This window comes from Echinops telfairi, unplaced genomic scaffold (assembly GCF_000313985.2).
Source record: "Echinops telfairi isolate 266 unplaced genomic scaffold, ASM31398v2 ScPeMD7_70;HRSCAF=299, whole genome shotgun sequence".
NCBI lineage: Eukaryota > Metazoa > Chordata > Mammalia > Afrosoricida > Tenrecidae > Echinops > Echinops telfairi.
The window spans coordinates 72,075,943-72,103,540 of NW_022103968.1; the positions used below are offsets into that span (position 1 = coordinate 72,075,943).

General features: G+C 58.8%; 3 protein-coding genes and 1 non-coding gene across 6 annotated transcripts; 1 reads left to right on the forward strand and 3 right to left on the reverse strand.

Moving 5' to 3' along the window:
* Positions 1 to 629: 629 nt before the first annotated feature.
* Positions 630 to 12,887, reverse strand: ZDHHC8 (zinc finger DHHC-type palmitoyltransferase 8). The gene is made up of 11 exons (XM_004701196.2): positions 12,754 to 12,887; positions 6,676 to 6,797; positions 6,411 to 6,568; positions 6,115 to 6,287; positions 5,848 to 5,950; positions 5,452 to 5,543; positions 5,205 to 5,346; positions 4,800 to 4,920; positions 4,577 to 4,686; positions 2,531 to 3,534; positions 630 to 1,784 (listed from the first exon to the last, which is right to left on the reverse strand). Exons 1-11 carry the CDS (start codon positions 12,855 to 12,857, stop codon positions 1,613 to 1,615), a joined length of 2,301 nt encoding a protein of 766 aa, XP_004701253.1. The 5' UTR covers positions 12,858 to 12,887; the 3' UTR covers positions 630 to 1,612.
* Positions 12,888 to 15,619: 2,732 nt separating this feature from the next.
* Positions 15,620 to 23,051, reverse strand: RANBP1 (RAN binding protein 1). The gene is made up of 6 exons (XM_013004270.3): positions 22,949 to 23,051; positions 20,274 to 20,407; positions 18,308 to 18,465; positions 17,561 to 17,689; positions 16,689 to 16,754; positions 15,620 to 16,060 (listed from the first exon to the last, which is right to left on the reverse strand). Exons 1-6 carry the CDS (start codon positions 22,961 to 22,963, stop codon positions 15,921 to 15,923), a joined length of 642 nt encoding a protein of 213 aa, XP_012859724.1. The 5' UTR covers positions 22,964 to 23,051; the 3' UTR covers positions 15,620 to 15,920.
* Positions 16,531 to 16,656, reverse strand: LOC115870036. Its single transcript, XR_004046505.1, has one exon. It is a non-coding gene; the product is annotated as a small nucleolar RNA SNORA77 (small nucleolar RNA).
* Positions 23,052 to 23,419: 368 nt separating the features above from the next.
* Positions 23,420 to 27,508, forward strand: TRMT2A (tRNA methyltransferase 2 homolog A). Of its 3 annotated transcripts, XM_004701426.2 has the most exons (12): positions 23,420 to 23,624; positions 23,793 to 24,337; positions 24,485 to 24,593; positions 24,789 to 24,970; positions 25,106 to 25,220; positions 25,342 to 25,457; positions 25,531 to 25,642; positions 26,367 to 26,489; positions 26,623 to 26,698; positions 26,777 to 26,893; positions 26,973 to 27,069; positions 27,158 to 27,508. In XM_004701426.2, exons 1-12 carry the CDS (start codon positions 23,601 to 23,603, stop codon positions 27,372 to 27,374), a joined length of 1,833 nt encoding a protein of 610 aa, XP_004701483.2. In that variant the 5' UTR covers positions 23,420 to 23,600; the 3' UTR covers positions 27,375 to 27,508. The 3 variants fall into 3 exon arrangements, with proteins under 3 accessions (XP_004701483.2, XP_045147139.1, XP_045147140.1); XM_045291204.1 differs by having other exon boundaries at positions 26,623 to 26,893; XM_045291205.1 differs by having other exon boundaries at positions 24,083 to 24,337; positions 26,623 to 26,893.
* Positions 27,509 to 27,598: the final 90 nt, after the last annotated feature.

The following is a 27,598-nucleotide window of genomic DNA, read 5'->3' on the forward strand; positions in this document are numbered from 1 at the left end:
CCCGGAGTGGGGCTCGGTCCTCGTGGTGGCCCAGGTGGCACAGATGCAAGCCAGGGGGCCCCCTGGGCTGGCCTCGCCACCCCCATCCACGGCTGCAGACGCCGATCCTCCCCCTGTGGGCCGTGAAGTCCCATGAGAAAGAAGTAGAAAGATGAAGGTCAGTGTGGGGACAAAGGGGATAAAGACCCCAGGAAAATCTCTCCCAACCCTCCCCCCACATGCCTGCAGGACCTGAGGCGTATGGGGTGCAACATCCCCCGCCCCCCTCAGTTGCCTCAGCTCAGAAATAGTGGCTTCCTGCTGCCCCTTCCCCTCCCTATGAAGATTACCAGGCAGAAGGGTAGGCTAGGAACCATCCCCAGCAAGGAGTGGCTGCAGGGTGTGGATGGTCCTCCACAGGGCCCTGAGCCAACTGGTAGCTCCTCCCACCCCACCCCCAGCCTACAGCACCCTCCTCAGAGAGGCCACAACCCAGCCCTTCTCCAAATATCCTGAGACACCAGGCATGACACCAAGCTGGGTGACGGGGCGAAACGCCCTCATGTTGGCCCCCTCTTTGGGGGTCCCTCCATACCAGGGACCCTGAGTCACGCCACAACCTGGCCTTGCCCGATGAAAACATCCAGAGGACTCTTTTTCTTTTTTTAATAAAATTATAGATGTATAGATGTAGATATAAAAACATAAAACAAACACAAGGCGAGCAGACGCTGTCATGTGCTTACTCTAGGGCCCTGACGCCCAGGAAGCGCTCAGTTCTGCACCCCCACGTGCTTCCCACAGCGGGTGCCCACGGCTCTGAGGGGGCCAGGGCCCAGGGACTTGGCATGCCGTGGGGTGGGAATTGTCCAGTTTGGCAGGAAGGGCAGGAGGGGTAGAGTGGGATTCCTGGTCTTAGGGGCCTGGGGACTGTGTCAGCCCCCTGAGCTTTTGCTCATCTGCCCCACCGCCACCCCCACCACCTCCCACAAGCACATAGGGAGAGGTTAAGGCTTAAACGGATGCGTTTCCCGGCAGCAGGTGGGGGCAGCGCAGCAGCTCAACACAGACACAGGGACACACAGAGCGGGGACCCCCGCCAAAGCTAGCTGTCTCTCTGTCTGTCCGTCTGCCCACCCACAGAAGCCAGTGCCGTGCCGGCTGGCTGAGGACTGGGGCGGAGCCATCTGCAGAGCAGCGGCCGGCCAGGCTCCACATCTCTGGCCGGTTCCACAAAAGGCAACGTGTTGGGGCAGCCCAGGCATGTGGGGGCCACAGGGTGGGGGTGTAGCCCAAGCTCTCCGCCGTCCCTCTCTGAGCCATTTGTGAGGGGAGTGGGCCGGACTGAGAGACTCTTGGGAAGTAGCCTGGTGATGGTCTCGGGGGACACCTGACAGCATCAGGGCTGAGCCTGGAGGATGGAGGGGCTACAGGCCCAGGGCAGGGCCTGTGGACGGGCCAGGTGGCAGCCCCAGGCCCAGCCGAGCCTGTCTGGCCTTCCCTGATGAGCAGTTAGACAAACAGACAGGCAAGGTGGGCGGGGTGGGGGTGGAGAGCCGCCTATGACGTGTCCACACCAGGAGAGGGCAGAGAAGTTGAGGGTGTGGCCCCGCGGGCTGGTGGCAGGCAGTCCTCACACGGAGATCTCATACGTGGTCCCCCCTACGCCAGACACCTTCTTAACGAGCGTGTGTCGGGCAGGGCTGGTGGAGGGCCCTGGAGAGCCAGCAGTAGGCCCCAGTCGAGCCAGGCCTGGGGACTGCCCATTAAGCTTACTTGGGGGGGTCTTCAGCTGAGGGTGGTCCCTGCATCAAAACAAGCATACACACACGAGCATACAGTGAGGACACAGCAGGGACAGGTGGACAGGAGGTCACAGGACGCCAAACGGATGCAGACATGGACCACAGGCTCGGTATGCCCTGGCCATTCCCTGCCCTGGGCTACAGCCCCTGGGAGTACAGTCAGGCCCGAGTCCACAGAAACCAGACCTGAGAGGAGCAGAATGGTCACGGGACCCCGCCTGGGAAGTTGGGAGTGTGTCCTCCAGCCTGCCCAGCCTGTTCAGTGCTTCCCAACTATCTCCCAACCCAAGGGGCCTCCGAGAACCCTGCGGCTGCCTAGTCAGTCTTCCTCTCCGCCTGCCTTCAGGACACCAGGCAGGCAGGCGGATGGAACCACCAGGCAGTCCTGACACTGCAGGTGGCCGAGCCAGCATCCCCTCAGGGGGAGGCCTCTCCCTGCCTGTTTTCTCATCTGTGAGTGGGGCCTGCATGCTCCAGCAACAGTCTACCCCCCACTTGGCTGCTAGATGTGTGTGGGGACATGCTGCCTGGGTGGTTGTCCAGAGGGGATGGCCCACAGTCCCACCTCCACAGGCCAGCTCCCGAAGCAGGGCTGCCTCCTGAGCACAACACGGGCTGCCCTTGCCCCCATACCATTCCCAGAGGCAGCAGTGGGCCTCCTCAGCCCACCCCCAAGGGCTGAGTCAGAGAGCCACAGGGGCCCAGCCCCATCCTTGTGCCCAGAAGCAGGTTCCCCACATACCCACCTCTGCATGGCCAGCGAGGCTGGCGTCTCCGACAGATCCGTGTGGATGAAAGAAACAGCTTTGGGGCCCATGTAGGAGGGCGAGCGTGGGGTACTGGGTGGGGATGGCGGTCCGTGGCGTGCAGGTGACCTGTGGGGGCCACTGCCCGGCCGGGGCCCCGGGACGTGGCTGTTGGCCAGCTCTGCCTGCAAGGAGGAGGACGAGGTCCTGGGCGCCCGGCTCATTGTGCTGGACAGTGAGGACAGTGAGGTCTGCAGAGCGGGGTTGCGAGCTCCCCCAAAGCCAGGCCCCGACACCAGGTCATCCCTGGAGCTGTAGTGCCTCGGGGCAGCCCGGGAGCCCTCGGCCAGCAGCGCACTGGCCTGCTGCAGGCTGTAGGCGCTGGGTGCCTCATAGACGCCCGAGTCCCCAAAGAGTGAGTCGGCCTGGGAGAGCAGCAGCCTCTCTCGCTCCTCTCTGTCCTTGCGCTCCTGGATGGAGGCCATGATGGCCCTGGAGAGGTTGTCGTAGCGGACGGGTGAGGGCTCCCGGGGCCTCGGGCCCAGCACAGGGCTGAAGCTGCGGGCTGGGGGCCGAGGTGGCTCACCAGCAGCCCCCGGGTACAGATAGGGTGAACGGTAGCTAGTCACGCTGGCAGAGGGATGGGCTGGGCACGGGTGGCCTCCGGGCGAGCCGGGGTTGAGCAGGCTGTCATAGGAGAGGCTGCCATTGCGGTTGGGCAGTGCGTGGGGGGCAAAGAGGCCACGGTGGGGTGGGGTGGGGCCACCCTCAGAGCGCAGGGGCTGCAGGGCCACGTGGTCCCCACCCCGCCGTCCCACAGCCTTGAGGCTCAGAGTACGCAAGGCGCCCTGGAAGGCACTGGCGGCACTGAGCGGCGGGGACGGCGGGTAGGCAGCATGCAGCCCACCAGGTGTGTAGTCAGGGAGGTCCAGGCTCGGCTCCGACGCAAAGTCCATGCTATGGATGCTGTCATCGCCCAGTGTCAAGGAGTCCGGCCCTGGGACCTGCAAGGGAGAAGGGGACACACATCTACCCACTGCCCACCTGCCATTCTCGGGGCCGTGGACGACAGGGAAGTCCCCATTCCCTTTGACCATGTGGTGGCTGTGGTCCTGGCCACATGAACTGTGGTGGCAAGGACACCACTTGGCTGCCTCCAGAAACACCCTAGACTGTCCAGGGCTACCTCTCCGGGCTCAAGACAGCTAGGACAAGGCAGAGGGCACAGGACAGGCTCTGTCACGGCTGTGGAGGCCGAGTGGCACCCTGGCCATGCACTCAGGATGGGCTTTGAGGAGCAAGGCTAACCCTTGCCACACGTGACATCTGCTGGCCAGGGACCCTGCAAGGACTGCGGCCCAGGCCTGTAGCCAGCCCTCAGGCCAGAGTTTGGGGTGTGGGGGCAGGGCCAACAGGACACCCTGGTTCCCTAGTTCCACTCTGGTGCTGATGACAGTCCTAGACCCTTGGCTCTCAGTGGCTGGGAGGGGATAAAGACAGGAGAGCATGGTGGGGAGTGGGCCAGCATGGCCTCAGCGCACTTGGCCGTCCTCCATAGGCTCCAGGAAAAACCCTAGAAAGGAGGTGACAGGAAAGTGATTCCCAAGAGAGGGGCTGGCCAGTGGCTCTGAGAGGAGGGGGCGTGCAGAGCTGGAGATCCTTCAGGGTCCCCAGGGGCTGACCACTGTATCACACCCGCGCAGGGTGCAGGGCTCAGGATAAAGAAATGCTCTTTCCCAAACAAACTCCAAATTCTTTTAGAGTCTCCCGTGGGCCTTACGGAGTGGTTGAGCATGGAATTTCTGGCATCCGGTGCAGCTCAGGGGCACGTGGTGGCAGCTTACGGGCCTGTAGTCAGTGTTCTCGGAGGGCCAGGCCAGCTCCAGCCACCTCCTCCCCAGGCAGGGACCAGCAGGTGCCCAAGGCATGCTCCCTGATGGGGGTGGGGGGTAGGGGTCCAGGAGCACCAGGGCTGTGTTCCCCATTGAGCACAGCCCAGCTGGTACCCCAAAGCATGCTCCCTGTGAGAGGAAGGCACCTCCTCACCTGCTCGCTCTGGCCACAAAAAGGCGCCGTGGGAGCCGTGGAGAAGGCAGGTCGGAACTTGTACATAGCAGGTGTCGGGGGGCTGGCTCCCTGTGCAGACAAGGCGCTCTCTGCGCAGATGGGCAGTGATCAGACTGGAGTTGTACTGGTCTCACACACACACACACACACACACACACACACACACACACACACCATGCCCATCAGGCCGCCCCCACGTTACCAGCACTGCCCCGGCGGGTGGCCTGCAGGTCGCTGCTGAAGGAACCCGCCTCCACCTTTGGGGGCAGTGGCGGCCCCAGGCCCAATGGCTTCTCATCCAGTTGGTCCAGGTTGACTTTGGACTAGGGGAGTGGCAGAGATGAGCATGGTGTGAATGCAGGGTGCAGTTTAACTAGGGTCTCCTTCCCAGGATCCACCCAGCCCCCCACCCTCACCCTGCCTCCCAGTGTTTGTTGCCATCAGGCCAATTCGGGTTCATGGTCCCCCTTGTGTACAGAGCAAAAGTGCCTCCCTGGGGTTGCAGGCTGTGACCTTGGGGGCGCGGGGTCAGGCCCATTTGCCTCTGGGGTGCCTCTGGGTGGGCTCCAGAGCCAGTCTTCAGGTTAGCTGTTGCCCAGGCCCTCACCTTGCTGCGGCCCAGGCTGGCCTTTAGCCCGTTGTCGCTCAGCTTGATCTTGAGTGTGGTGCCTCGCTCCAGTAGCTCTGGCTTCAGGAAGGGTGGCTTCAAGCTCACAGAGAGTGGCGCTCGGGGTGGCTCCACCACGTAGCTGCAAGGGCCAGGCCAGGGCTCAGTAGCCTCTGCACACACCGCAGGGATGAAGGACGGGGCCGGCCCGGCCACCCAAAGCCACCCTGCTCGCCGGGGGTCTCACCGGGGCGCCAGAGGGCTGCAGAGCACATGCTCCACATTCCCGAAACAGCCACGGGTGAAGGGGTTCACACCCCCTCGGAACTTCCCCGTCACCTGCAGACACAGGGTCGCCTCAGCTGACCTGGCTACCCAGGGCCAAGGTCAGGGCAAAGAGGAGAAGGCAGGGAGTGGGCGGGTGGGTAGGGATACAAGGGCACCCCAGCCAGCTAGCTGCAGTATTTTCAGACTGAAATCGCTGTGGCCACAGCATCCAGAGACATCAGGGCCCCAGGCACTGGCCAGGCTTGCACTCGAGGGTCCCCAGGGCAGAAGACACCCCCATCTCAGCTGTACAAGGTGGGCAGTCCCTGGGCGCCCTCCCCACCCATTCCATCCCGGCCTCGCCTGGGGACTACACCTGCTCGTTGGTGGTGCGCCCCCGAGTAACCAGCACCACGTGGAAGCCGGTGAGACCGATGACCGGGATGAAGAAGAGGCCGGCCACGCACATGACGGCCATTCTGGCCTGTTAAGGCCAGCCGCTTTGGGAGGGTGTGGCAGGTCCCCTTGAGGTTGGGGCAGTGCTGCTGCCTACAGACAAACCCAGGCCCCTGCCAGCCCCCCCACCTCGGGACCCCCGGGACAGATGATCCAGCCCCTCTGAGCCCACTGGAGCAGAGGATACGTGATGGTGGTGTGGGCGGCCCCCAGCCCCTCGGCGTGGTTCAGCACGTAGACCAGGCCGAAGGCGACCACGCCCACCATGTGCGCGCTGAGCGAGAGCAGGAACAGGAAGAAGTAGCGGTAGTTGCGGCGTCCAATGCAGTTGTTGACCCACGGGCAGTGGTGGTCAAAGTCCTGACGGGGTGCAGTGTGTCAGAGGGGTGGGGAATGGAGGGGGGTTGGTGGGGGTGGGGGGGGGCGACGGCACGGACAGCAGGTGGGAGTCGTGGGCCAGGGGGCAGCTAGGCAGACGGTCACCTCAACGCAGTTGTCGCAGACGCTGCAGTGGGAGCAGCGGGGCGGGCGGTAGAAGTGGCAGGTGGCGCACCATTTCAGGCGGACCTGGATGCCCCGCACATCCACGTTCTTGTAGAGCGGGGCCCGGAAGTCATCTTCCTTGTCCTCGTCCTCGTCCGCTGGTGAGGGGGGCAGAGAGGGCAGCAGGTCACTTCCTGGGGAAGGGGGCTTCTCTCCCATCACCACCAGCCCCGCACCCAAGGGCTCTCCTCCAGCGGAGCCCTACCTCGTGGGAAGACTCCGGGGTCCATGAAGGTGGCCATGCTGAAGTTGGCCAGGACGAAGAGGAAGATGATACCATTGTAGACAGGGACCGCCGGGGACACGGCGCGAGTCAGCCACGGGCACCTGCAGTTGACAGCAAGCCAGAAAGCCTAGCTGAGGGGGGCAGGAGATGCTGTGTGTGGGTGGATGCTGTGTGTGTGGGTGGCGAAGGATTTAGGGTGACCACATGGCCTCCAGCCGGGCCTGCCAGGCCATCATCAGCTCCACATAGCTGTCCAGAGGCCCCCATGGTCTGGCTGACCCCGACAGCTACTCTACAAGATGGCAGTTAGAGAAAGGCTACTTGGCCTGCGTGTCACCTCATACAGGATGGGGCCTCATAGCCCACCCCACCCCCATCACTGGAGGTGGAGGCCCTGGTATGGACCCCCGGAAGGGCCCCTCCTGCCCCCACACTCCAAGAGCTATGGTCCGACTGGGCTAGGTCAGTGCCCCCTTGGGCAATCTGACCCGCCCTCAGTGCAGCGAGGGCCCCTCACCAGGGAGGTCCTGGGGCCCACGGGGCCCTGAGAGCCCTGCCACCCTCTCGTTTGGTAAGTGAATGGGGGCACCACCCTAGTCTCCCCCACAGGGTGTGTTACCGGCATGTTCCAGGCAGCAATCCTGACTTTCAGAAACAATGTCCCCACTCCTATCCACTTATTGCCTGGCTCCAAAGCATGCCCTCTTCTGGGGAGCCTTCCTGGATTCCCCTAGGCTGGTCTGTCACAATTCCCTGGGGAAGAGCACCTGGCTGCACAGTAGGTCCCCCAGTCCACCTACCTGGCCTATCCCAGGCTCTGTGCCCCTAGCTAGGGCCTATCTGTGAACCAAAACAGGTCTGCTCCTCTTAGCAACTGGGGGGTCTTGGGACCTGGCCCCTGCTCGGATCCACACTGCAGTTGCAGCCATGGGGACAGGCCCTGCGCAGGCCGTCCACAAAGGCACCCATGCCTAGATGGGCCGGCAGCCAGCCCTGCGTCTGGGCAACCCGGCTCCAGGAGAACACGCTATTTTTAGTGGGAAGCAAGAGGCTATTTAAAGCTGCTGCTTCCCACGGCAGCACACCCAGCGGGGCGGGAGCCAGCCTTCCTCTCTCCAGGGCCCAGCCCGGGAGGTCAGCACACACGCGAGGACACGGGCCTCCACCCAGAGCACCTACCTCTGTTGCCTGCCATGGCTTCCCGGAGTACTCACCAACAGGTGTCTTCCCACGCTGTGGGGTCTGTGGGCTGAGCCCTGGGGTACCAACACTGCACGGTTGGGGGCCCTGGCCTTATGCCAGACAGCAAGATGTCAGAACCCCATGGCAGGATAAGCATGGCCAGGCCTTGGCCACTGGCTTGGTGGGGCAGCTGATGCCCCCAAAGCGGGCCTGTGAGCCCACTGGGAGAGGCGGTCAGAGCAAGTGGGCTGGGTGGGTTCCTCTGGGAGGGACTTGCTGCATGAACCACACAGACTCGAACTGCAGCCCGGTCAGCCCTTTAAGATGGTGGCAGCAGGAGGTGGCCCTGGGCAACAGGATGACGGACAGGCAGCTGGGGGACAAAGCGTCTGCCACGGACACGGAACAAGGCTGCCTGTCAGCCTGCTCAGCACATCCCACCTGCTGCTGTCTTTGCCCAGTTTTGCAGACGAGAAACAGAGGTTCTAAGAAGCCCTGGGCTGGGATTCAAACCTGCACTTGCTGCCTCCTGGCCCTAACCTCAGGTGGGCTGCTGAGGGCTGTGGGCGCACTTGCCTAACAGGCAGGTGGGCCTGAGCCCCAAGTATAAATCTGCACACACACACCCCACACACACACATTGATCTGACTCCTCACTGGCCTAGGCAGCCTGAATTTTGGGGCCCTGCTCGAGCAGGGCCCCAGTGAGGACATGGCCTCTGGGCGTGGGGGCAGCAGCCATACCAAAACGTGTACGCCTGAACCGTGACCAGGCAATCCCTGGACAGGTGCACCCTGGACACCTAACACTAAGCAAGGATGGGAAGCTTCTGGGGAGGGACCTGTAGGCTGGAACCTGAGCCACTGCTCCCCATCCCCTGTCACCTACCATCACCCGTTCCTCCTGGCCCAGGACCAGGCTCTCCGATGCCCCTGCCCTCTACACGGGCTACTTCTTTCCCTAGGGGTGTCATATTCAGACTTTCAAGCCTGGGACCCCCATAACAGGAACTGGGTCATAGCCCCACCAGGGCCCTGGATTCAGCTGCCTCAGGACAGGCTTGGGCAAAGACACACACACACACACACTTTTGGGAACACACAGAGGGATGTGTACACAAGCATGTGTGTATACGTGGGGATCAGACACATATATGCAAATACCTGCATGCATCTGATGACACAGGCCCACACATGAACATGCAAGTACATCAAGCCACATGTATATGCACATCCAACCCCATTCACTCACAGACACACACACCCAGGTCAGCCTCCTCCCTCTGCCGCTCCCAGTCTGGGTCCAGCCCTCAGCCTCTCTGGGCTCCCTCTGCACACCAGCAGCCAGGGGGCGCTCCGTCAGCATTTGCTCTGGGACAGACTGTCTCATGCTGGACTGGCCTCTGAGTATCCCATCCCCAGAGTTCCCATGTGCTTGAGTTTGTCGAAGCCACATGGTCAGAGAGACCAGTTCCCTGGGCTTCTTGTAGCCTTCCTGGCAGGGGCAGGCTTCCACCACCCATTTCCCAACCAGTCAGGCTGCAGGCCATAGGCAGGTTCACACCTGTCCCAGCTCATAGGCTCTGAGTCACAAGCCAGGACACGTGCCGCAGGCATGTGCCCCACCGAGGTCAAGGCCCTCCACCCTGGCCCCACCAGGGGGATACCTCCTTCTGAGGTAGGAGTGGCCTGTACATCCCAGCTAAATGTGGAACAGAAGTTTCCAAATCAGACGTTGTCACGGAAAGTTTTTCATCAACATTCATGTTCAGAGCAGCACTTGCTTCAGGGGGCTGCCCAGGGCCAGTGGATCAGTGCTCAACCCAACCCATTAGACCCCTCCCAGGGCCTGGGGCAAATGGAGAAACAGTGGCTTGGAAGGGGCCAGAGTATAATGCATCCTGCAGGGAGGGCTCTTATTTGTTTCCAAACGCAAGTTCCACTTCCCCACAACACCTGCCTCTCCCCAGCACGTGGCTCACTGCAGCCTGTCGGGGTCCTTGAGTGTGGGAAGGGGTGGAGGGACCAGCCGCACCATCCAGTAGACAGCCCGCCCTGGCCTGGCCCCAGATGTTTGCACCCCCTTTGGCTGAGGACTCGGTGGGGTGGCTGGGCAGGGCATTTGGCTGGCTTGGTGGTGTGTCACAGAGCACAGGACAGCTGGGGTCTAGGATGACACAAACCCCCAGGACCTCAGGAAGGTTTCTGAAAACCTGCCTGGGAGTATGTAAACCCTCCTCAGCACCCAGGATGAAGGTGAGAAGGAGGGTGGGGAGGGGACTCTGGGCAGTCATCTGGCAGCTCAGCCTCTGCAGGCCTTACTGGTCCCACTCTCAGTGAGATGAACCCTGTCTCGTGTGATCTGGGACTGTTGCTTGCCTGGGCATGAGGAATCTGCCCACAGGGGTCAACTTATATCTGTTACAGCACAGAGAGAAGACAGGGGGCAGGTAGAAGCCCTGAGGGCAGAAGGGGTAGGGGCAGGAGCAGCCCAGGCTGAGGAGCAGGGAGGGACACAAGAGAGAACACCTTTCGGGAATGGTAAGAGGCCTGTCCTATGAAAAGGAGCCCTCTGCTGAATCTGCCTGGCCTGCGGCCCCAAATAGAGCCCCTCTGTTGCAAGCCAAGCTGCCTCAGAGACCCAGCAAGGTCAGGGTTGGAGGTGAGTCAGGATCCCTAACAACTCCATGATCAGAACTGTGCGGCCTAGGAAACAGGCCTGGCTGGGGTCTGGGTCCAGGGGAGCACTGGACTAAGGGGTGTGTGAGGTCCTGAGGCTTTTCTAGCCAGCTGCTGCACCCCTGGCCCCACCCTCCCTCCTTGGGGTAGGGCCCCTTCCCCGAGGCATTAGTGAGCCCCAGTCAAATCTGGCATATGCAGGGCCAGGGGTGGGGAGCAAGACTGGCCTCTGTAGAGGATGAAACCTCCATTGTGCCCTCAAACCCAAACTCCAGCTTCTAGGAACAAAGTAAGGGCAGAACAGGCACCTGCCAATGTGAGCAACCACCATGGCCACCATGTGGGGCAGCTAAAGTTCAGAGAGGGCAGCGACATCGAGGCCCTCTGTCAACACCGCGCTGTGTTTTAAACACCTGAAACCATGGGAAGAGCTACACCTGGCACAGCACCAGGAGGGGACAAGGCCAGCCCAGGAGGAGGGGGTCCAGAACAGGATGCCCATCTGAAATGCAGTCAGCACGCATCTCAAAACAAAACAAAGCACCTACTTCAGCATCTTACCAACTCAAACTCCAAAAACCTACCACCATGGGTTGATTCCCACGTCTAATGACCCTCTAAGACAGACTAGAACTACCCCCTAGGGTTTGGGAGTTGTCAGTCTTTATGGGAGCAGGCAGCCCGATCTTTCTCCCAAGGAGTGGCTGGTGGATTTGAACTGCTGACCTTGTGGTTAGCAACCCGACAATGAGGAGCCCACTTCATAGCGACCCCTCAGTTTCTGAAACTGAGGACCTTTGCAGGACCAGACAGCATCTTTTCCCTCAACTAGGTCCCTGGGGAATACCACCAAGTGACCCACCTTCAGGACTCCCACACTCCCTACCCTGTCTCCTGAGCAGGACCTGAACTGTGTGGAACCTCCTTGCCTCCAAACCCCCAGAACAGGCTCCCCAGGGCCACCCACCCACTGTCCATCTCCTTCCCCAGCATCTGTGTGACAAGAAAAATGCCTGCTTGCCCAAGCCAAAAATAAGCCCATCCACACAGGCCTTTTTTAAACACATTCTCACAGACTTTGACTCCCACCCAGGCGGGCAGGGGCTCTCCGCCTCCACACACGCCTAGTTCAGACTCACTCTTGCGAAAATGAGCAGGGCCCTAGGCGCCTTGCTCCAAGCCGACTTCCCACTTAGGGCCACCACCGCGGGGCAGATGCCTCCCTGGCAACAGGGACCCCTGGAGACCCCATTCACCAAAACTCTAGTGACCTTGGTTATTGGTCTATGCCCTGCGCTCAGACTCAGCTGGGTGAAAGGGTAGGCCTGCAGCCCACTCCCATTCCTCGTGCCTGTGGGAGCCTAGGGCAGGGCAACCCCACAACCATGGAGCTGGATCCTTGCCAACCCCATAGCTCTCTAAACTGTAAGCCAGCCCACTGCCATCCATAGTGCAATTGTGGAAGGAGGGCAAGGGGACAGGGAGGCCCTGGGTGACCTGTCCTCTGTTGCCCATTCATGGTCCGACTGCAAGGTGGCCCAGTGCCTGGCCTGGGACCCAAAACTCAAACTTGTCAGTGCCCTGAGTCAATCCCTACTGCTAGTGACTGCATTGGAAATGCACTGGCCCTTAGGGCTGCCTTTACAGGGATCATGCCTCACCTCTCTTGCAAGGCGGCTGCTACATTCCACCTCCAAGGCTGCCTGGGGCTGCACGGTGCCTAACCCACTGTACCCTGGGTGCCTGTGCCCAGGGGCAAGACTGTGCAAATCTCTGTCCCTGGGTGTGGCCTGGCCTGGGCCCTCCAGTGAGACCAAGGGAAAGCAGAGGGCCCAGGCCACGGCTAGAGACAGGCACGTGGCGGTAGGGCCAGGCCACACCTACGTGGAACTGGGCACTGACCCCAAGGCTCCTTGCAGGGAGGGTCTGTGGCTTGGGCGCCCACATCCCTCTGAGACTTCTCAGGGTTCAGAGGGCTAGAGCCACACCCTGGGCAGCACTCTACACCCTGTCCCATCTGGCCCAGTGCCCCACAACCAGGGCCTGCCTGGCACCCTTGGGAGGTGTCTCTGATGCGCTAGGAGGGGTGCAGTCACAGCCCAGCTTCAGTGCCCACGGCGGGGATTCCTGGTGGCCCCCATCCCTGTCCCTTGCCGGCGACCCGGATGTGCCCAGCCGGGCCCGGCGTGGACTCACGTGAACACGAAGAACAGGGTGCTGGAGCCCACCAGCAGCGCAGCGGCTGTAGCCACCGGGATGTACTTGGCGGGTTTGAGGCGCGTCCCGGGGCTTCGGGGCATCCTGGGCACGGAGCCGCCGCATCCCTCCCCAGGGCCGGGCGGCCGGGCGGGCTGGATGCGGCGCAGGACCCGCGGCGGCAGCGGCAGCGGCAGCGGAGGAAATCCCACCCCACGGGCCGGCGGCGACGGCGCCGCGCTGATGTCAGCGCGCCCCTTAAGGTGGCGCGGCAGCGGACCCGCGTGAGGACACCCGCCCCCTGCCCCGCCCCACCCCACGAAGCCCCGCCCTAAGCCCCCAACCCCGCGCACGCGCACAGGGTTTGCAGCCCCCACTGGAACCCTAGTGGTCTTCCTCCGCCATAGGGGGCAGTGTGGATCCCTCCAGCTCTCAGGAATCCCTGCTTCTGGACTTGGCCGGTGTCCTGGGGTCCTTCCTGGGCAGGGGAGACCTCTCTGGGTTGAAGGTTCCTGGTGACCGGGGCAGGGGTGGGGGTGTGAGGTCCACTGGTAGGGGTGGCGATAGGCAGAGACTGACTGTAGGGCCCCTGAGGGTTCATCCCCAGGGCTGACTACTCACTGAACATTCGTTGGCCCTAGTGACCGACCCAGCTGAGATGGGCCAGCGAGGGCAGCTAGGAGGGGCCACCACATCCAGCCTACGCTACGTGATGGTGCTTGGGAACCCCAGCCTCCCCGAGTACTCGACCCCTTATATTCCTGGGCAGGTGTGGGTACACTCTCCTCGGGAAGCAGAGGGCACACCCGCCTCCCAGAACAGGAAATCCCACCTTCCCCTGCTTAAGGTGGACTGGCAGTCTTGCAGCAGTGGGGACCCACAGGGGTGGGGGTGGACATGGGTGATGGAGACACCTACAGCAGGCCTGCTGGACTGCAGCCCCTTCTGCCAGGGGAGGGGTCCTGCTTGGGGCACTGGTCTTAAACTAGAAACATGGGCTATCTGCCTCCTCCACAGCCTAAAGGCCGCCTCACAGGTTCATCCACCTGTCCTTCAACCCCGCCAAATCCTCTGAGGACCCACTGCTCTAGGACCCAGGCCTCTGGCCTGCCCTCTTGGCCATTTGCTCCTCAGCCACCAGAACCATGTAATTCCAGTGTTTATTCCTGACTCATGCATGCCAGGCATCCCTCCATACCTCACTTGAGCTTTGTCAAGGGCAGGCCCTCCAAGAACCAGGCCTCAGCCCAGCAGTTGTAAAAAAATGTTTGCGGTAGAAGCTGGGTCCCAGACTACGGTGAACCCAAAGGATCACGGCAACCTATGGTGGTCTCAGTCCTGTCCTCTCCACCCTGGCCTGGTACATATCAGCTCCAAGCCCCCAGGCACCTTTCCACAAGCCCAGTGAGAAGAAACTCTTACTTAGCCCATCACACTCCCAGGGTAGGATCCCAGTAAGCTGCTTCCCTGTCCAGAGGCCCCCTCCTGTAAAAGTCCACGGTTGAGCCACTAGGGGCCTGTGGGTCCTCTCTTCCTGTAAACCATTCTAGAATAAGCAACAGTCCCTCCCCACTGCCCTGTAACTCGACATGGTGTTGCTATGCAGTAAGCACTGGACAAACCCGCTAGCAGCACCTTGGGAGAAAAATCAGACTATCTTCCCTTGTAGTGGATCTTAGAAACCAAACCCTTTTACTCACTCATTGCCACCAAGTTGATGCCAACTCAGTGACTCTATAGGGCAAAATACCTCTTTCTCAAGGTGGTTTCTGAATTCATTACCATGACACCATTAGAGGTCCTTCAGAAACCAAGTCAATTAGGGACTTGGGTGTTGTAGTGGGCTGTGTTGGGCTATTAACTGCTGCCAAGTCAGTAGTTTGAACCCTTTAGCCGTTCTGAGGGAAGATGAGATTTTCTGCTCCCATAAAGATTTATGCTTGGGAGACCAACCTCTGATCTGTAAGGTCACAATGGACTCAACAGCAGTGGGATGGGTTTGAGGGAAGACTATAGAGCCTATCATACCAACCCTACAGGACAGAGTCGAAATGCCTCTGTGGGTTTCTGAGGTTAATTCACTCTAGAAGTAAAAAGCCTCATCTTTCTCCCATGAAGCAGATGGTGGTTTCGAACAGCTAACCTCCAGGTTAGCAGCCCAACACAATCCGCTATGCCCACCAAGGTCAGTGAGTTTGATTTTGGAGTTAAGGAGCCCTGGTGGTGTTAGTGGGTTATGTGGCTGCTAAACTCAAGGTCAGTAGACAAAGCTTTCTACTCTGTCTCAGAAACCCAGAGGGAAAGTTCTACCCTGTCCTAGACTCCTTGAGTTCGAATCAACTTGCTGGCAGTTGAATTTGGTTTTTTCTTTTAGTTTAGTGGTGCAATGGATTCAGCATCAGCTGCTCTTCTGGAGAAAGACAAGTTCGTCTGCTCCTGTATGGACTGACAGCCTCGGAGACCTAAGGAGTAGTTCCCCAGGACCACGAGGAGTTGGAATCAACTGGATGGTGGTCTCACCTGCAGGAAAACCTCCCATTCCTTAGCAGCCTGAAGTCCCAGCTGGCCCTGCCTCCCTAGCACACATGGGTTCTGCCTTGTTCACCTGGGTCCCCCAAGGGTCACTTACTGCCACTGGGCTCCAGCTGCCCCACTGGCGTGGGACTTTGACACACCCCAGCCCCAATAACCAGGAGTGCCCTAGCTTCCCCACCCCAAGCCAGCCCCTCAGCTCTGCTGAGGGCAGTGGAACCAGCTGCAAGCTGCCACCTTTGCTGCCAGGAAAACACACTCAGGCCTGTAGCCCCGCCAGGCAACACTTGGGCACCTGAGCCAGGCAGCACGCATACACAGGCCACCCCTCCGGTGCAGTTATCAAATGCCATTTTTATTCTCTATTGTTGATAACTATAAATAAGTGTTTCCACTATGGAAAAAAAAAGTGAGCACAGTACATTTTCATGACTGGGGAATGGATTTTCTGAAATCGTCTTCAAGAGGACGAGCAAAAACAAAAAATTTCAAAGGAAAAACAAAAGTCTGGATGTTGGGAGTTCAAACTGCTTCATATAAAGTTCCTTGTAAACAAAACAATAAAAATAAATTCAAAAGGAGGTGGGATTAAAAAAATAAGGAAAAGAAAGGGAGAAGGAATAATATAAGCCCATTTATTGCTTTTCTTCCACCTTCTCCTTGGCCTCCTCGCCTTCAGGTGCCTTGGTCCCAGAAGCCTCTTCACTGTCCACCTTCACAGAAAGAGCTTCTAGCTTCTCCGCCACCTTCTCTGCGTCCGTTTTCCCTGCCCCCGCTGAAAGACACCGTGAGCAAACAGGCATTGAGACCGGGGCCAGGCTGGACTCACGGCACCGCTACGAGGTGTCAGTGCCACCAGCCCGTTCTGGCTCCCCGGCCGGTTCTCTCAATTTCCAGCCACAGAAAGGGTGTGGTCACCACGTGTGCCTTCCTCAGGCTTGGCTGGTGAGCTACTGGCCATAGGTGGCACAGGCTGAGGCTGTCAGAAACTGCTAGGGACAAACTCCTCATAAGTCATTTGTCTACCATGATTGTGACAGGATATCTTCAGGACATGCCCGTCTTCATCCACCATACCTGGGTGAATCCCCACCCCCCACCCCAGGCTCAGGAACCTATCGCTTTTTGCTGCCACTACCTGGCCCGAGCAAACACTGCATGCAGGCTGGGATTCCAGCTGAGTGCCGTCCCTCACTCCCTGCACCAACTGCCCCACCCCAGGCCCAGCAGGTGGCCACTGGACACACACATGTCCCCGGAGAGCTGTGCCACCTCAGATAGGCCAAGACACTCGCAGCAAGCCGGGCGGTTCTCTGGCAGACAGAAAAAGCACCGGGCTGAGGTTGGCAGCCGGAGGCAGAGTGTGTCTGCAGGGAGTCCCCACCACCCCAGCAGCAAGTCACCTTTCTTTTCTCTCTCTTCGATCTCTTTCCTGCACTCTTCAAACTTTGTTTTGAATTTCTGTGCATCTGAAGAGAGAAGAGAGACACTGGGCTTTAGTGTCCTGAGCAGTCCTGGTGAAGGTGGTGCATTCGGACCTGTCTGACGAAGTGCGGCTCACACTCAGGGCCTTAAGGTCAAGCTGGACTACCCGACTGTGAGTTGGGCTTCCCCACCTTGACTGTCCAGTGGACTGTCTGCCTCCTGCCTCCTTCCCTGACTCGCCCAAGACTGGGCAACTTTCTCCCGCCATGAGATTCCGGTATAACTCTGGACAGGAGATAAAACGGGATATCTTGGGCCACCAAGCGGGCATCTTTCCATAGGAGCGCCCTCTGGGTTGCTGTACCAGGCCACACGCCTGTCCCATCGGGTCCCTCCAGGGCCACTGGGCACAGCATTTAAGAAACCAGGATAGGAAATCTGAAAAGACCCCCGAATTGGGAAGAGCTCAGCCCAAGCCCTGAACATCAGATGAGTATGCACAAGATGTGCAGCTGGCCAAGGTCATGGGCAAGGGTTGGGGTCCCTCAGGCTGGGCTCCATTTCTAGAACTGAAGAAATGTTAGGTTGACTAGGAGGCTAATGTGCCTGGTTTCCTTGTCCTGGCAAGATTGTCAGAATGTCTCTGGTGCTTAGAGGGCAGTCCATGACTTGGGCCTGCCCTCACGCCAAGTCACTGCCTGCTAATCCTGAACCCCCTTCCCCTGAAACAACCACATTTCCAAGGTTTGAAAAGTTGGTGGGGAAACTCCAGCAACTAATTCCACTGTTCCACGAACTTTCTGGCTTCCAAGCAAGCCCCTCCCCACCTTCCGCCAGCCACCAAGCGTACTTTCAGCATTTAGAAACCGGATGGCGAGCAGCTCTGGCTTGGGGCACTCATCGGCAAAGTCGGCATGGGTGTTCCAGACCCAGGCTCGGTCACTGCCTGCGTTCGGCTTCAGCTCCATCAGCGGTGTGACTGGAGGAGGAGAGAGGCAAGACCGTGAATCCTGTGGAGACCACCGGAGGTGTCCCCTCCACTGGGCACAGCCACGCCCTCATCTGACTGGCTGCTCCACATCAGCCTGGGTTGGAAGTGCGGCCATGGAAGGTGAGCTCAGGAGGAAGAAAAGCCAGGCGCCTTCAGACACTACCAGTCCACCACTGTCCAGAGACCACAGTGGACCAGAGGCCCCTCATGAGAGGCCTGGGTCTCAGAATGCGGAACCCTGGCCACACCCACCCCATCCTGCCCGGCCTCATGTGCCCAGGGGACCAAGGGACAGCTGTGACTCTCACCCCAAAAACCACTTGCCTCTGGCCCAGGCTTTGGGGAAGCTGGCCACCGGGACCTCCTGCGCATAAGTATGTCCAGTAAAAGCAGGTGCTGACCGACCGCACAGGACCAAGAAAAGCGCCCTGAGGTCGCCAGTCACCACTTCCGAGATTCACACTCTACAGTACCAAGGCAGATATCTCCACCACCAGCTAGGTCTCCCAGGTGAGCCTCACCCATTGGACACCTGGGTCAGGGCACTCAGCACAGAGCTTCCCTGCTGGGTCCCCACCCCCTCCGCTCAGCAGCTCTGGCACCTACTGTAGTGGTTGGCACATATCTTCAGAGTCTTATCCCTGCGCATGAGCAAGCGGATGCTCCCCTTCTCCTTGTGCTTCAGGAGCTTCACGTCGCCCGTTCCCCGCTCCTTCCACTCTGGGAGGTCGTTCTCCGAGGCAAAACGGTACAGCTTTGCTCGCCTGAGAGAGTAAGAGTAGCAAGAAAGACCATCACAAGACTCACTTCACGTTGTCACAAACCTCCGCTTTCAACCCCCACTGGGCAGCTGAAGTTAGCTTTAGCAGTGTTTCCAAATACTTTTTACTTGTAACAATCTTCCATTTGTTAAGAATTTAAAAGAAACGTAATCACAGTGGCAACATTCTCCCCAATGGTCACGACCGGCACAAGCGGGCCAGTGAGCTAGACTAGGCCAGGCCAGAAAAGCTTGCCTCTTTCTGGACACCCGGACCATACACACGGCCTCTGCTAGGGTACCCACCACACTCACTCTGGCCCAGTACTCCAATTTCCTGCCCAGGCATACCACCACCCGTCCATTGCCAAGCAGCCTTCTTAACAATATACACCCTGGCCCCCCAGAGACCTGCCAGGAGCCTTCACCTCAGGGTTACGCCCAACAACTCCCCACCCCACCCCCACCCCCACTCCTACTCTGCTGTTCCTTCCAGGGGAGTTGTGGACAGAGTAGGCTCATAACATCAACTCTACCAAGAGTATGAAGTGCAGTGGGTTAAGCACTGGGCTGCTAACCACAAGGCTTGTGGTTCAAACCAACTAGCTGCTCAGGAGAAAGGTGAGCCTGCCTGCTCCCATAAAGACCGCCAGCTCCAAGAATAGGGATGCTGAGTGGGAACCCAGTGGACAGCAGCAGGTTTGGGTTTTGGTCCCTGAACAAGCCTAGACAGCCCCTGCGGGCTGTACCTGAGTGAGGACCAACGTGCAGGTTGGTCTTTACTTCCCGCAGAAAGCACCCCCCCCCCCCCCCCCGTGAGGCATCACCTCCAAGGGCTGGAGCATCATTTCTGGGCAAGGCAGCACTCTAGCACTCTAACAAGGCAGTCTTCAGGACACACACCATTTTGGGAGACCCAGGGGGCACGAGTGCTCTCCTTCCTCAGTCTGGAGGTGGGTTCTCCCAGCTCCCATCCTTGAATGGGCGGGGTCCTGAGGTGGTGACAATGGTCTCTGCTTCCTCCCTGCACTCCAAAGCCAAGCAATCAGGGGTGCTTGATAGGTAGGGGCAGGGACGTATGTCTTGGGAAGGATTTAAGGCTTGGAGGCTTCACTAAACTGGAAGGGGAAAAACTACACACACCCTTCTTCCCTTGCCTCCCTGCCCATGAGCTCTGGTGATTTGGAATGTGGGTCACAATTGGCCCAAGTGGCGGTCCTGAGACTTTGTTGGGTGGCCTACTGTATACATCACAACCCGAGGTCAGGCCCACGGGCCTTTCTTTAAAACCATACCTGCTGCAGGCTTCTCGGGAAGCCACCAGGATGGCTGCTCACCCCATCACTTTGCTCCACCCTCAGCCCTGGTCTGAAAACAGGCAGGAACACTTCCTCTGTGTCAAGCTGCCCAAGGGGTCCAAAAAGATGCCCCGCTCAGTCCAGGAAGGGGGCTGGGGAGCCCAGGCCCAGTGAGCATCAGTGACAAACCCCCAGGGAGGGCCAAGCCCCAGTAAACCTGGATCAAATGCAGGCAGGCTTGTTAATGGCAATGGTGAATTTCTATCTGGACCCCCCTGGTAAAATCCCAGGCCCTTTATTCAAAACACCTCAAACCTACCACCAGAGTCAATGGTGACTCACAGCAACCCTCAGGATGGAGAACTGCTCGGCAGGGTTTCTGAGACTGTCCATCTTTAGAGGGAGCGGATGGTTTCACCTGATCTCCAGAGGAACAGCTCTATGCTTAATCCCTGCACGCTGGCGTGCCTTCAAACACCCCAGGTTCCACTAGAGGTCTTGGGTGCTGACTCACATTTTAAAAAGCTCTTCTTCATCTTCCTCCAGCGTCTTAATTTCTTGTTCGGGTAGGGAAACAATCGGCTCGAACTGGGGGTCGTGGTTAGACTCATCTATGTTTTCGGTGGTGTCCCGATCCTCATGCAAATCCTGCAGAGAGAACAAGGTGCCCCCACGGACCCCCGGCTCCAGACTGAGTGTGGGCCTCACCCCACCAACCCTGAGCTGTTGACACCCAGACATGGGCACTAAAAACTGAGCTCTAGAGTCACCCAGTGGGGCAACCCTTCAACAGGGTGGTGGTGAAATATAATTCCATGTTGTCTTGAAGCCCCCTTGCTATGAGGGATGTGCTAGATTGCAGTCCCTTTTTTGGGTGCCCAAGGCAGGCAGGCCAACAGATGGGGGTGCCTGAGACTCAGTCTCCCGTGAACTGAATGGCCAGGGCACAACCCACTCATGCCGCCGAACCTGTTGCCTATCTGTACAAAGCAGAATGGGCCAGGACCACAGAGGACCTTGAGGTGCACGTCTCTCTTAGGAGAGCAAAGTAACCCTTAGGCTTCTCTCCGGTTGGAAATATTCACTCTTATGAGAAAAAACAGACCCAGAATGTGACATGAATGCTGGTCTCTCCTCTCAAAGGTAAAAACAGCAAAGCAAAACGAGACGTTACTCAAACTGAATTCACAATTGCCAGCAATTTTACCTTGCCTTGGAAAGTGAAGGTGACCAATCTCAAAAGAAAAGAGCTTGTGCATGCGTTGTAAGGAAATAGGAGCATACCACCAAAGCAGCCGGACGTTTAGTCACATAGTGCAGCTAAAGCAACCAAGAGCCGAACTAGTCAAAAATGCCAAGAGGACAGTCTACCACCTGCTGAGGCAATTCTGTAGCTGGTGAAAAACCACACCAAGGTGATCTCGCTTCCCCAGCGACCCATGTGCAACAGAACGCAACACTCCCCAGACCTGCCCCGTCCCCAAAGTGTTGTTGCGCTTCAGTCCACTGCTACTGCAGCCACAGCATCCATCTACCGTTCCCAAAGACGTTCCTCTTTTTTTGCTGCCATTCTATTTACCAAGCAGAACGTCCTTCTCTAGGGACTGGTCCCCTTGGTGGTATGTCGTTAAGTACTGAAGGCACAATCACGTTCAGTTAGAACATACAATGGTAAACAATAAAGTATTGCTACAAAAGTCACAACTAATATGAAACAAACAAAAAAGGACTCACAGAACTATTGTTACTCAACCTGTTCTCCACTTAAGCTTATCCTTGTCTAAAAGGTAGCTCTTCCCCCCCCAAAAGCAGACAGTTGAGACTCAAATCACAGCCCCCTTTCAAGGTTCTTTGCATTTGGGAAGCAAAAGGATGTGAAGAGGCAAGCTCGGGGCTGTAGGTGGATGAGGTCAGGTTTTCAAATGAAATTCTTGCAGGAAAGTCCTTGCTACGCTTTAAGAATGAGCAGATACATTGCCTTTTTCTCACTAAGTTTATCTTCTTAAAACTTCTTTCCAATAAGCCCATGATCATCCTACATTCTTTGAGAAAATTCTTAAAAGGATCCCTTTGGGATCCCCAAAACCAGTTACCATAAAACCTTCTGAACCGACCTCTCTGCCTCGAATTTAAATGGTCCAGGAGCTCTCTGAAGCCAGTTTTGAAGCCCTTTTTATTTTTTGGAAGGTACTCTAAAGGAGAGTAATTAAGTGTATTACTCTTTGTTTGGGATAAACCCAAGCATGTATGAACCCAAAGCACAAGGCTGAGGTTCTAGCCCACCCATAAGAGCATGGAGGCAAAGGCTGCTTCCCCCAGAGCATTTAAAAGCCCCATGAAGCACACTTACACTGACACAGCCGGATGAAGTCGCCATGACTCAGAATCGACTCCATGTCAACTTCTTATTTTTTATTCCTAGTGGTTCTCAAATTTGAAACCAACGTAGACTCCTTTTCACAATAAAAAACTTTCTGATGATGTTTAGGAAAGGGGAAAAAAGGTTGTACAAATAATAAATTGTACCAGGTACAACTTACAGGAATTTAGAATACAAAGGTTCAGGATTTGCGGAACACGTGACTTGGCAAGGTAAAAAGTCGTAAGATGCACCCAGGCACAAGCTGGAAAAAAAGTAAAACCCCTTTTCTACTTTTCTCTGGTTTGTCCAACAGCACTGCGGTTCTGCCGCCGCGTAGGCACAGGCGGCCAACAAAGCCGCAGCCACCCTGGGCCGAGCTTCCGCTCGCAGAGGCCTACTTCGGGGAGATCGGGGCAGGACAGAATGAATGAAGGGCTGCGTGAGCGACATAGGACACGGGGGTGCGAGATCCCAAGAAATTCCGCAAGTGGGCCGCGCCAGAGTACACCGGGAGCCCAGCTCCCGCCACGGGGGGCTGCTCAGCGCTCCGTCGGGAGATGGGAGCCCTCCAGCCCTGTCTGATTCTTCCGGCAGCCCCAAGGTCACTCGGGGGCCCCCAGAGCCCCTAGGCCCAGTGCACCATGGGCCTCCAGGCCGCGCACCCAGCTGTCCTGAGTCTGCGCCCCTGAGGCCCGCGCCCCGCAGGCCCCGCGGCCACAAGCAGGCGGGGGTTGGCAACAACGGCGCGGGACCGCCCACGTGGCCGCCGATCGCGGCCCTGGCCCCTCGGTTCCCTCCGCCCCGACCCCGCCCGTGTCCGGCCCCACCTTGGTGGCCGCCATGGGGGTGCGGCGGCGGCGACGAGGGAGCGACTGGTGCGGTCGTCGCTGGCTCCGTGGCCTCTCAGCAGCTGGCCGTCGCTACTTCCCTCCGCGTCTGGCGCCGGCGCCTCCCGCCCGCCCGCTTTTCACTCCGCCCCACGACCCGAACCCTGACCCCTGACCCCGGCGGCGGGAAACGCGGCGCGATTCAAAACCTGCGCAGCTTTATTGACTCCTGCTGAGGACACTTATTGTCCGGCCCGCCCCGCGCTTCCCGCCAAAACGCGCGCGGCGCATGCCCGCTCCGGGAGCGCGCACTCCCGGCGGCCCCTGCGTCCACTTCCGCCCTAAGGTGCGTACTCTCCGCACGCGCGTAGCGCTCCGAGGGATCGGCGCCGACGAGACGTGATGACGTTAGCGGAAGCCAGCACAATAAGACGGGCAGCGGTGGCTCGCGCTGGCTCACGGGATAGCTGACTACGAAACAGATGGGTCGGCGCGAGCCCCTGGCGGACAGCCGGTGCAGACCCACGCCAGAGACCCAAGCCTGAGACGTGAGGCTTTGAGTCCCCTTGCCCGCCCGCGCTGTGGTTCCCGCTCACCGACTGTATCCCGTAAGCCAGGCCTGAGGACGTGGCAGCAAAGCGGCCACCGGATAATGAGTGACACGCTCGATAACCAGGTAAAGCGAAGGGAGATCGGGGCGGGAAAGTGGGTGACATGGGGTTGGGGGAGGGAAGGGGATGGGACTGTTGCTGGATTCGAGGCTGGGGGCCGGATCAAGTGGAGGTGAATTGCTGAGCGCAGCGCGGAACTCGGTAACTAGTAGCCCCTGCTAACCTCCGCATAGGACCCCGAGCCCATGGAGGGCGACGGCCAGCACGGCGGCAGTGCCCTGGGCAGCCCCGCAGCTTCAGCCTTCCGGGAGGAGGCGGGCGAGGCTGCGGAGCCGGTGCCGGGCCTCTACGGCTACATCAGGGACGACCTGTTCACCTCGGAGATCTTCAAGCTGGAGCTACAGAACGTGCCGCGCCACGCTAGCTTCAGCGACGTCCGCCGCTTCCTGGGCCGATTCGGCCTGCAGCCGCACAAGACAAAACTCTTCGGTCAGCCACCATGCGCTTTTGTGACCTTTCGTAGCGCGGCAGAACGTGACAAGGCCCTGCGTGTGCTGCACGGTGCCCTGTGGAAAGGCCGTCCGCTGAGCGTGCGCCTGGCCCGGCCCAAAGCAGACCCCATGGCCAAGAAGCGGCGGCTGGAAGGGGAGGGGGAGTCACAGGTCGCGCCGGTCCCACACGTGGCGGACGTGGTGACCCCGCTCTGGACGGTGCCCTATGCCGAACAGCTGGAGCGGAAGCGGCTAGAGTGTGAGCAAGTGCTGCAAAGGTTGGCCAAGTGAGTACACACCAGGAGCCCGGCTCTGCGTTGTGCAGATGCATGTGGGGGCCCAGCAGGGAGTGAGGTGTACCCATCAGGGATCTGGGCAAAGCTGGGTGCTGGGCAGTGGGTGGAGTCCAACTGTGGCCCAATCTCCTCTCTTAGGGAAATTGCGAGCACCAACCGGGCACTTTTGCCCTGGCTGTTCACACAGAGGCACAAGCACAACAAGGCCTGCTGTCCACTGGAGGGGGTCCAGCCATCACCCCTGCAGGTCGGACAGCCCATCCTGTATGCTTTCCATAGCTCCACTTGTCTAGTCCCTGCGTCCCCTTCCCGCTTCATGTATCCTCCCCTGACTCATCACTCTTGAGGTTGAGGGCTGATTGACAGCCAGTCCTATGGGAGGCCCGGGTCCCATTCATGACCAGTCAGGCATGGCTTACTCTCTGCCCCTCTCACCGTGCAGACCGAGTATCGGAACAAATGTGAATTTCTGGTCGGCGTAGGGGTCGACGGGGAGGACAATACTGTTGGCTGCCGGCTGGGCAGGTACAAGGGCGGGACATGTGCTGTGACAGCACCGTATGACACCGTGCACATTCCAGAGGCCACCAAACAGGTGGTGAGAACTTTCCAGGAGTTCATTCGGTGAGGACTCTTGACTGGGCTGGGAGGAAAGGGTCCTGCCCTGGCAGGGGGCTGGGGGGACAAGCAGGGTGGGCAGCATTGGCCAGCAGAAACCAGGGACTCCACTCAGGCTCAGGGCTGCTCTCTACTTTACAGGTCCACCCCATACTCTGCATACAACCCGGAGACATACGCAGGGCACTGGAAGCAGCTCACTGTACGGACCAGCCGCCGGGGTCAGGCCATGGCCATTGCTCACTTCCACCCCCAGGTACCAAGTGGAGTGGCCCTGCAAGGGTCAGGGCGTCCTGGACCCAGACATCCCAAGGGTGATCTGAGCCTAGATGCGCAGCAGCCCTTTCTGACCAGGTTTTTTCTGCCACCCACTCCAGAAACTAAGCCAAGAGGAACTGGCAAAACTGAAGGCCTCCCTTGCACAACATTTCATGGAAGGGCCAGGCAAGGCCAGTGGTGTGACTTGCCTGTACTTCGTGGAGGAGGGACAGCGGTGAGGAGCCCTCAGTGGGCAGGGTGGGCCCTTCCAAGGCTGTTTTCCCTGACCTGTCTACTCCCACCCACAGAAAGACCCCCAGCCAGGAGGGTGTGCCATTGGAACATGTGGCTGGGGACCGGTACATCCATGAGGACCTGCTGGGCTTGACCTTCCAGATCTCCCCTTATGCATTCTTCCAGGTTACTCCATCTTCCTGGGGATGTGAGGTGGTCTCGGGTGGGTGGAGCTAACCAGAGCAGACCTTAAGAGTCTCTCTTATAGAAAGCTTACAAAGAACATTCAAACAAGGGAGCCGCTAGGTAAGGGCTATGAGATGGTAAAAGTCTCTTGAAGGTCCATGTCTATTATGAGATCGCGCAAAAGGCCAGGCAACCTACTTCTGTAAATCTAGCCCTAAAATCCCCAGCTCACTTCTAACACAAGTCACTGCAAGTTGGTGTCAGCTTCATGGCAACCAAGTTTTGAAGCCCTGTGTCATCTGGCCAGCTGTCCACACAGACCTGAAGGGGATGGTAAAGGCCAGCCCCTCATGACCTCAGCTCACTCCTGATCATGGGATGCCCAGGTGGCCTTGTATTTGATGGCGCCCTTATAGGTTGCCACTGCTGTCAGAATAGGGGACAGGGTAGGAGGTGGGTACAGATGTGGTGGCCATGAGCATCCCACTTGGAGACAGGTCCAGAGCCTCTTTTGTGGCACTGAGGGGATGAGGCAGAGCTGTTGGGACTCTGACACCTACACCTTTTAGGAATCAGGGGTGAGGTCTGAAGCCAATTGCCTGGTGTCCAGTAGAGTGGGACCTATGGACTGAGATATACCAAGGCAGGGGCCATGGAATATGGAAGACCCAGGGGTGCAGGGCCCTGGGGCTGCTCTAATGTCTGGGTGCTACGGCTCCTACAGGTCAACACCCCAGCTGCCGAGGTACTCTACACTGCCATCCAGGACTGGGCCATGCTGGACGCAGAGAGCACAGTGTTGGACGTGTGTTGTGGCACTGGCACCATTGGCCTAGCCCTGGCCCGGGTGAGCTGCCCCACCCAAGCACCATCATCTGCCATGGGGGAGCCTGGTGTGAAGGCCCAGCGAAGTTCCATGGTTGCCCACCCACCCAGGGAAGCTTATTGGATGAGAACCCCTGCTCTATCGTCTGTTTCAGAGAGTGAAGAGGGTCATTGGGGTTGAGCTCTGCCAGGAGGCTGTGCAGGATGCAAAAGTCAACGCCCACATGAATGGTGAGCAGAGCTACCAGACAGGAGGTAGGCCTGGAGGTTTGGCCCCTGGGCTGAGTGTGCCACCCTGCCATCCTGCAGAGCTCAGTAATGTGGAGTTCCACTGTGGGAGGGCAGAAGACCTGGTGCCCAACCTGGTCAGCCGGCTGGGCCCCCAGCAGATTGTGGCTATCCTGGATCCCCCTCGTGCTGGGCTACGTGAGTAACACCCTCCATTTTGGTGGGGTATAGGGTCCAAACCTCCTTGAAGTAACCCAGCCCCACCTCCCTCACTCAGATTCCAAGGTGATCCTGGCCATGCGCAGAGCAACCAACCTGAAGCGGCTTCTGTATGTCTCCTGCAATCCCCGGGCGGCCATGGGCAATTTTGTGGAGTGAGTAGCAGCATGTGGGTGAGCAGGGTCTTCCCCAGGGACCTCTGGATCAGCCCCGTGATTCTAATGCACATCCCCTCCATTCCAGCCTCTGCCGTGCCCCTTCTAACCGGGTGAGGGGATCTCCTTTCCGGCCAGTCAAGGCTGTGGCAGTGGACTTGTTCCCACAAACCCCACACTGTGAGATGCTTATCCTGTTTGAGAGGGTGGAGCCTTCTAACGGTGCAGGACCCCTGAACCCTCCCTCATCACCCCCACCTACCTCCTCCCCCACAGATGGCACACCCCAGGAAGCTTCTTCTTAAGCCCACTGCAGGAGCCAGGCCCACCCAATATTCTGGGGGTGGGAAGAGTGGGATGGCTAGAGGCCCCAGCTCCCCACCCATGCCTGCTTTGTCTAGCAGGATCCCACAGGGCTGTAATAAAAAGTTGAACCAGGCAGTGTGTCGTCTTGTGTTGGGCATTGGACTGGCACGGGGCACCTGCCAAACTCCTGGTCTTGAAATGATATGGTGGCTGTTCTGGCCCG

Bases quoted from the DNA above. Each gene is read 5' to 3' on its own strand.
- TRMT2A (XM_045291204.1), top strand. From the start codon at position 23,601: ATGAGTGACACGCTCGATAACCAG. The intron at 24,594-24,788 runs GTCGGACAGCCC...CTCACCGTGCAG, and splicing joins TCCAGCCATCACCCCTGCAG to ACCGAGTATCGGAACAAATG. The intron at 27,070-27,157 runs GTGAGTAGCAGC...CCTCCATTCCAG, and splicing joins GCCATGGGCAATTTTGTGGA to CCTCTGCCGTGCCCCTTCTA.
- ZDHHC8 (XM_004701196.2), bottom strand. From the start codon at position 12,857: ATGCCCCGAAGCCCCGGGACGCGCCTCAAACCCGCCAAGTACATCCCG. The intron at 4,921-5,204 runs GTGAGGGCCTGG...CCACTCCCCTAG, and splicing joins CCAGCCTGGGCCGCAGCAAG to TCCAAAGTCAACCTGGACCA. The intron at 3,535-4,576 runs GTGAGGAGGTGC...TCTCCCTTGCAG, and splicing joins TTTGTGGCCAGAGCGAGCAG to GTCCCAGGGCCGGACTCCTT.
- RANBP1 (XM_013004270.3), bottom strand. The intron at 18,466-20,273 runs GTGAGTCAGCAC...TTACTCTCTCAG, and splicing joins GAAGAAGAGCTTTTTAAAAT to GCGAGCAAAGCTGTACCGTT. The intron at 16,755-17,560 runs GTACGCTTGGTG...TTCTCTCTTCAG, and splicing joins CCGGTTTCTAAATGCTGAAA to ATGCACAGAAATTCAAAACA.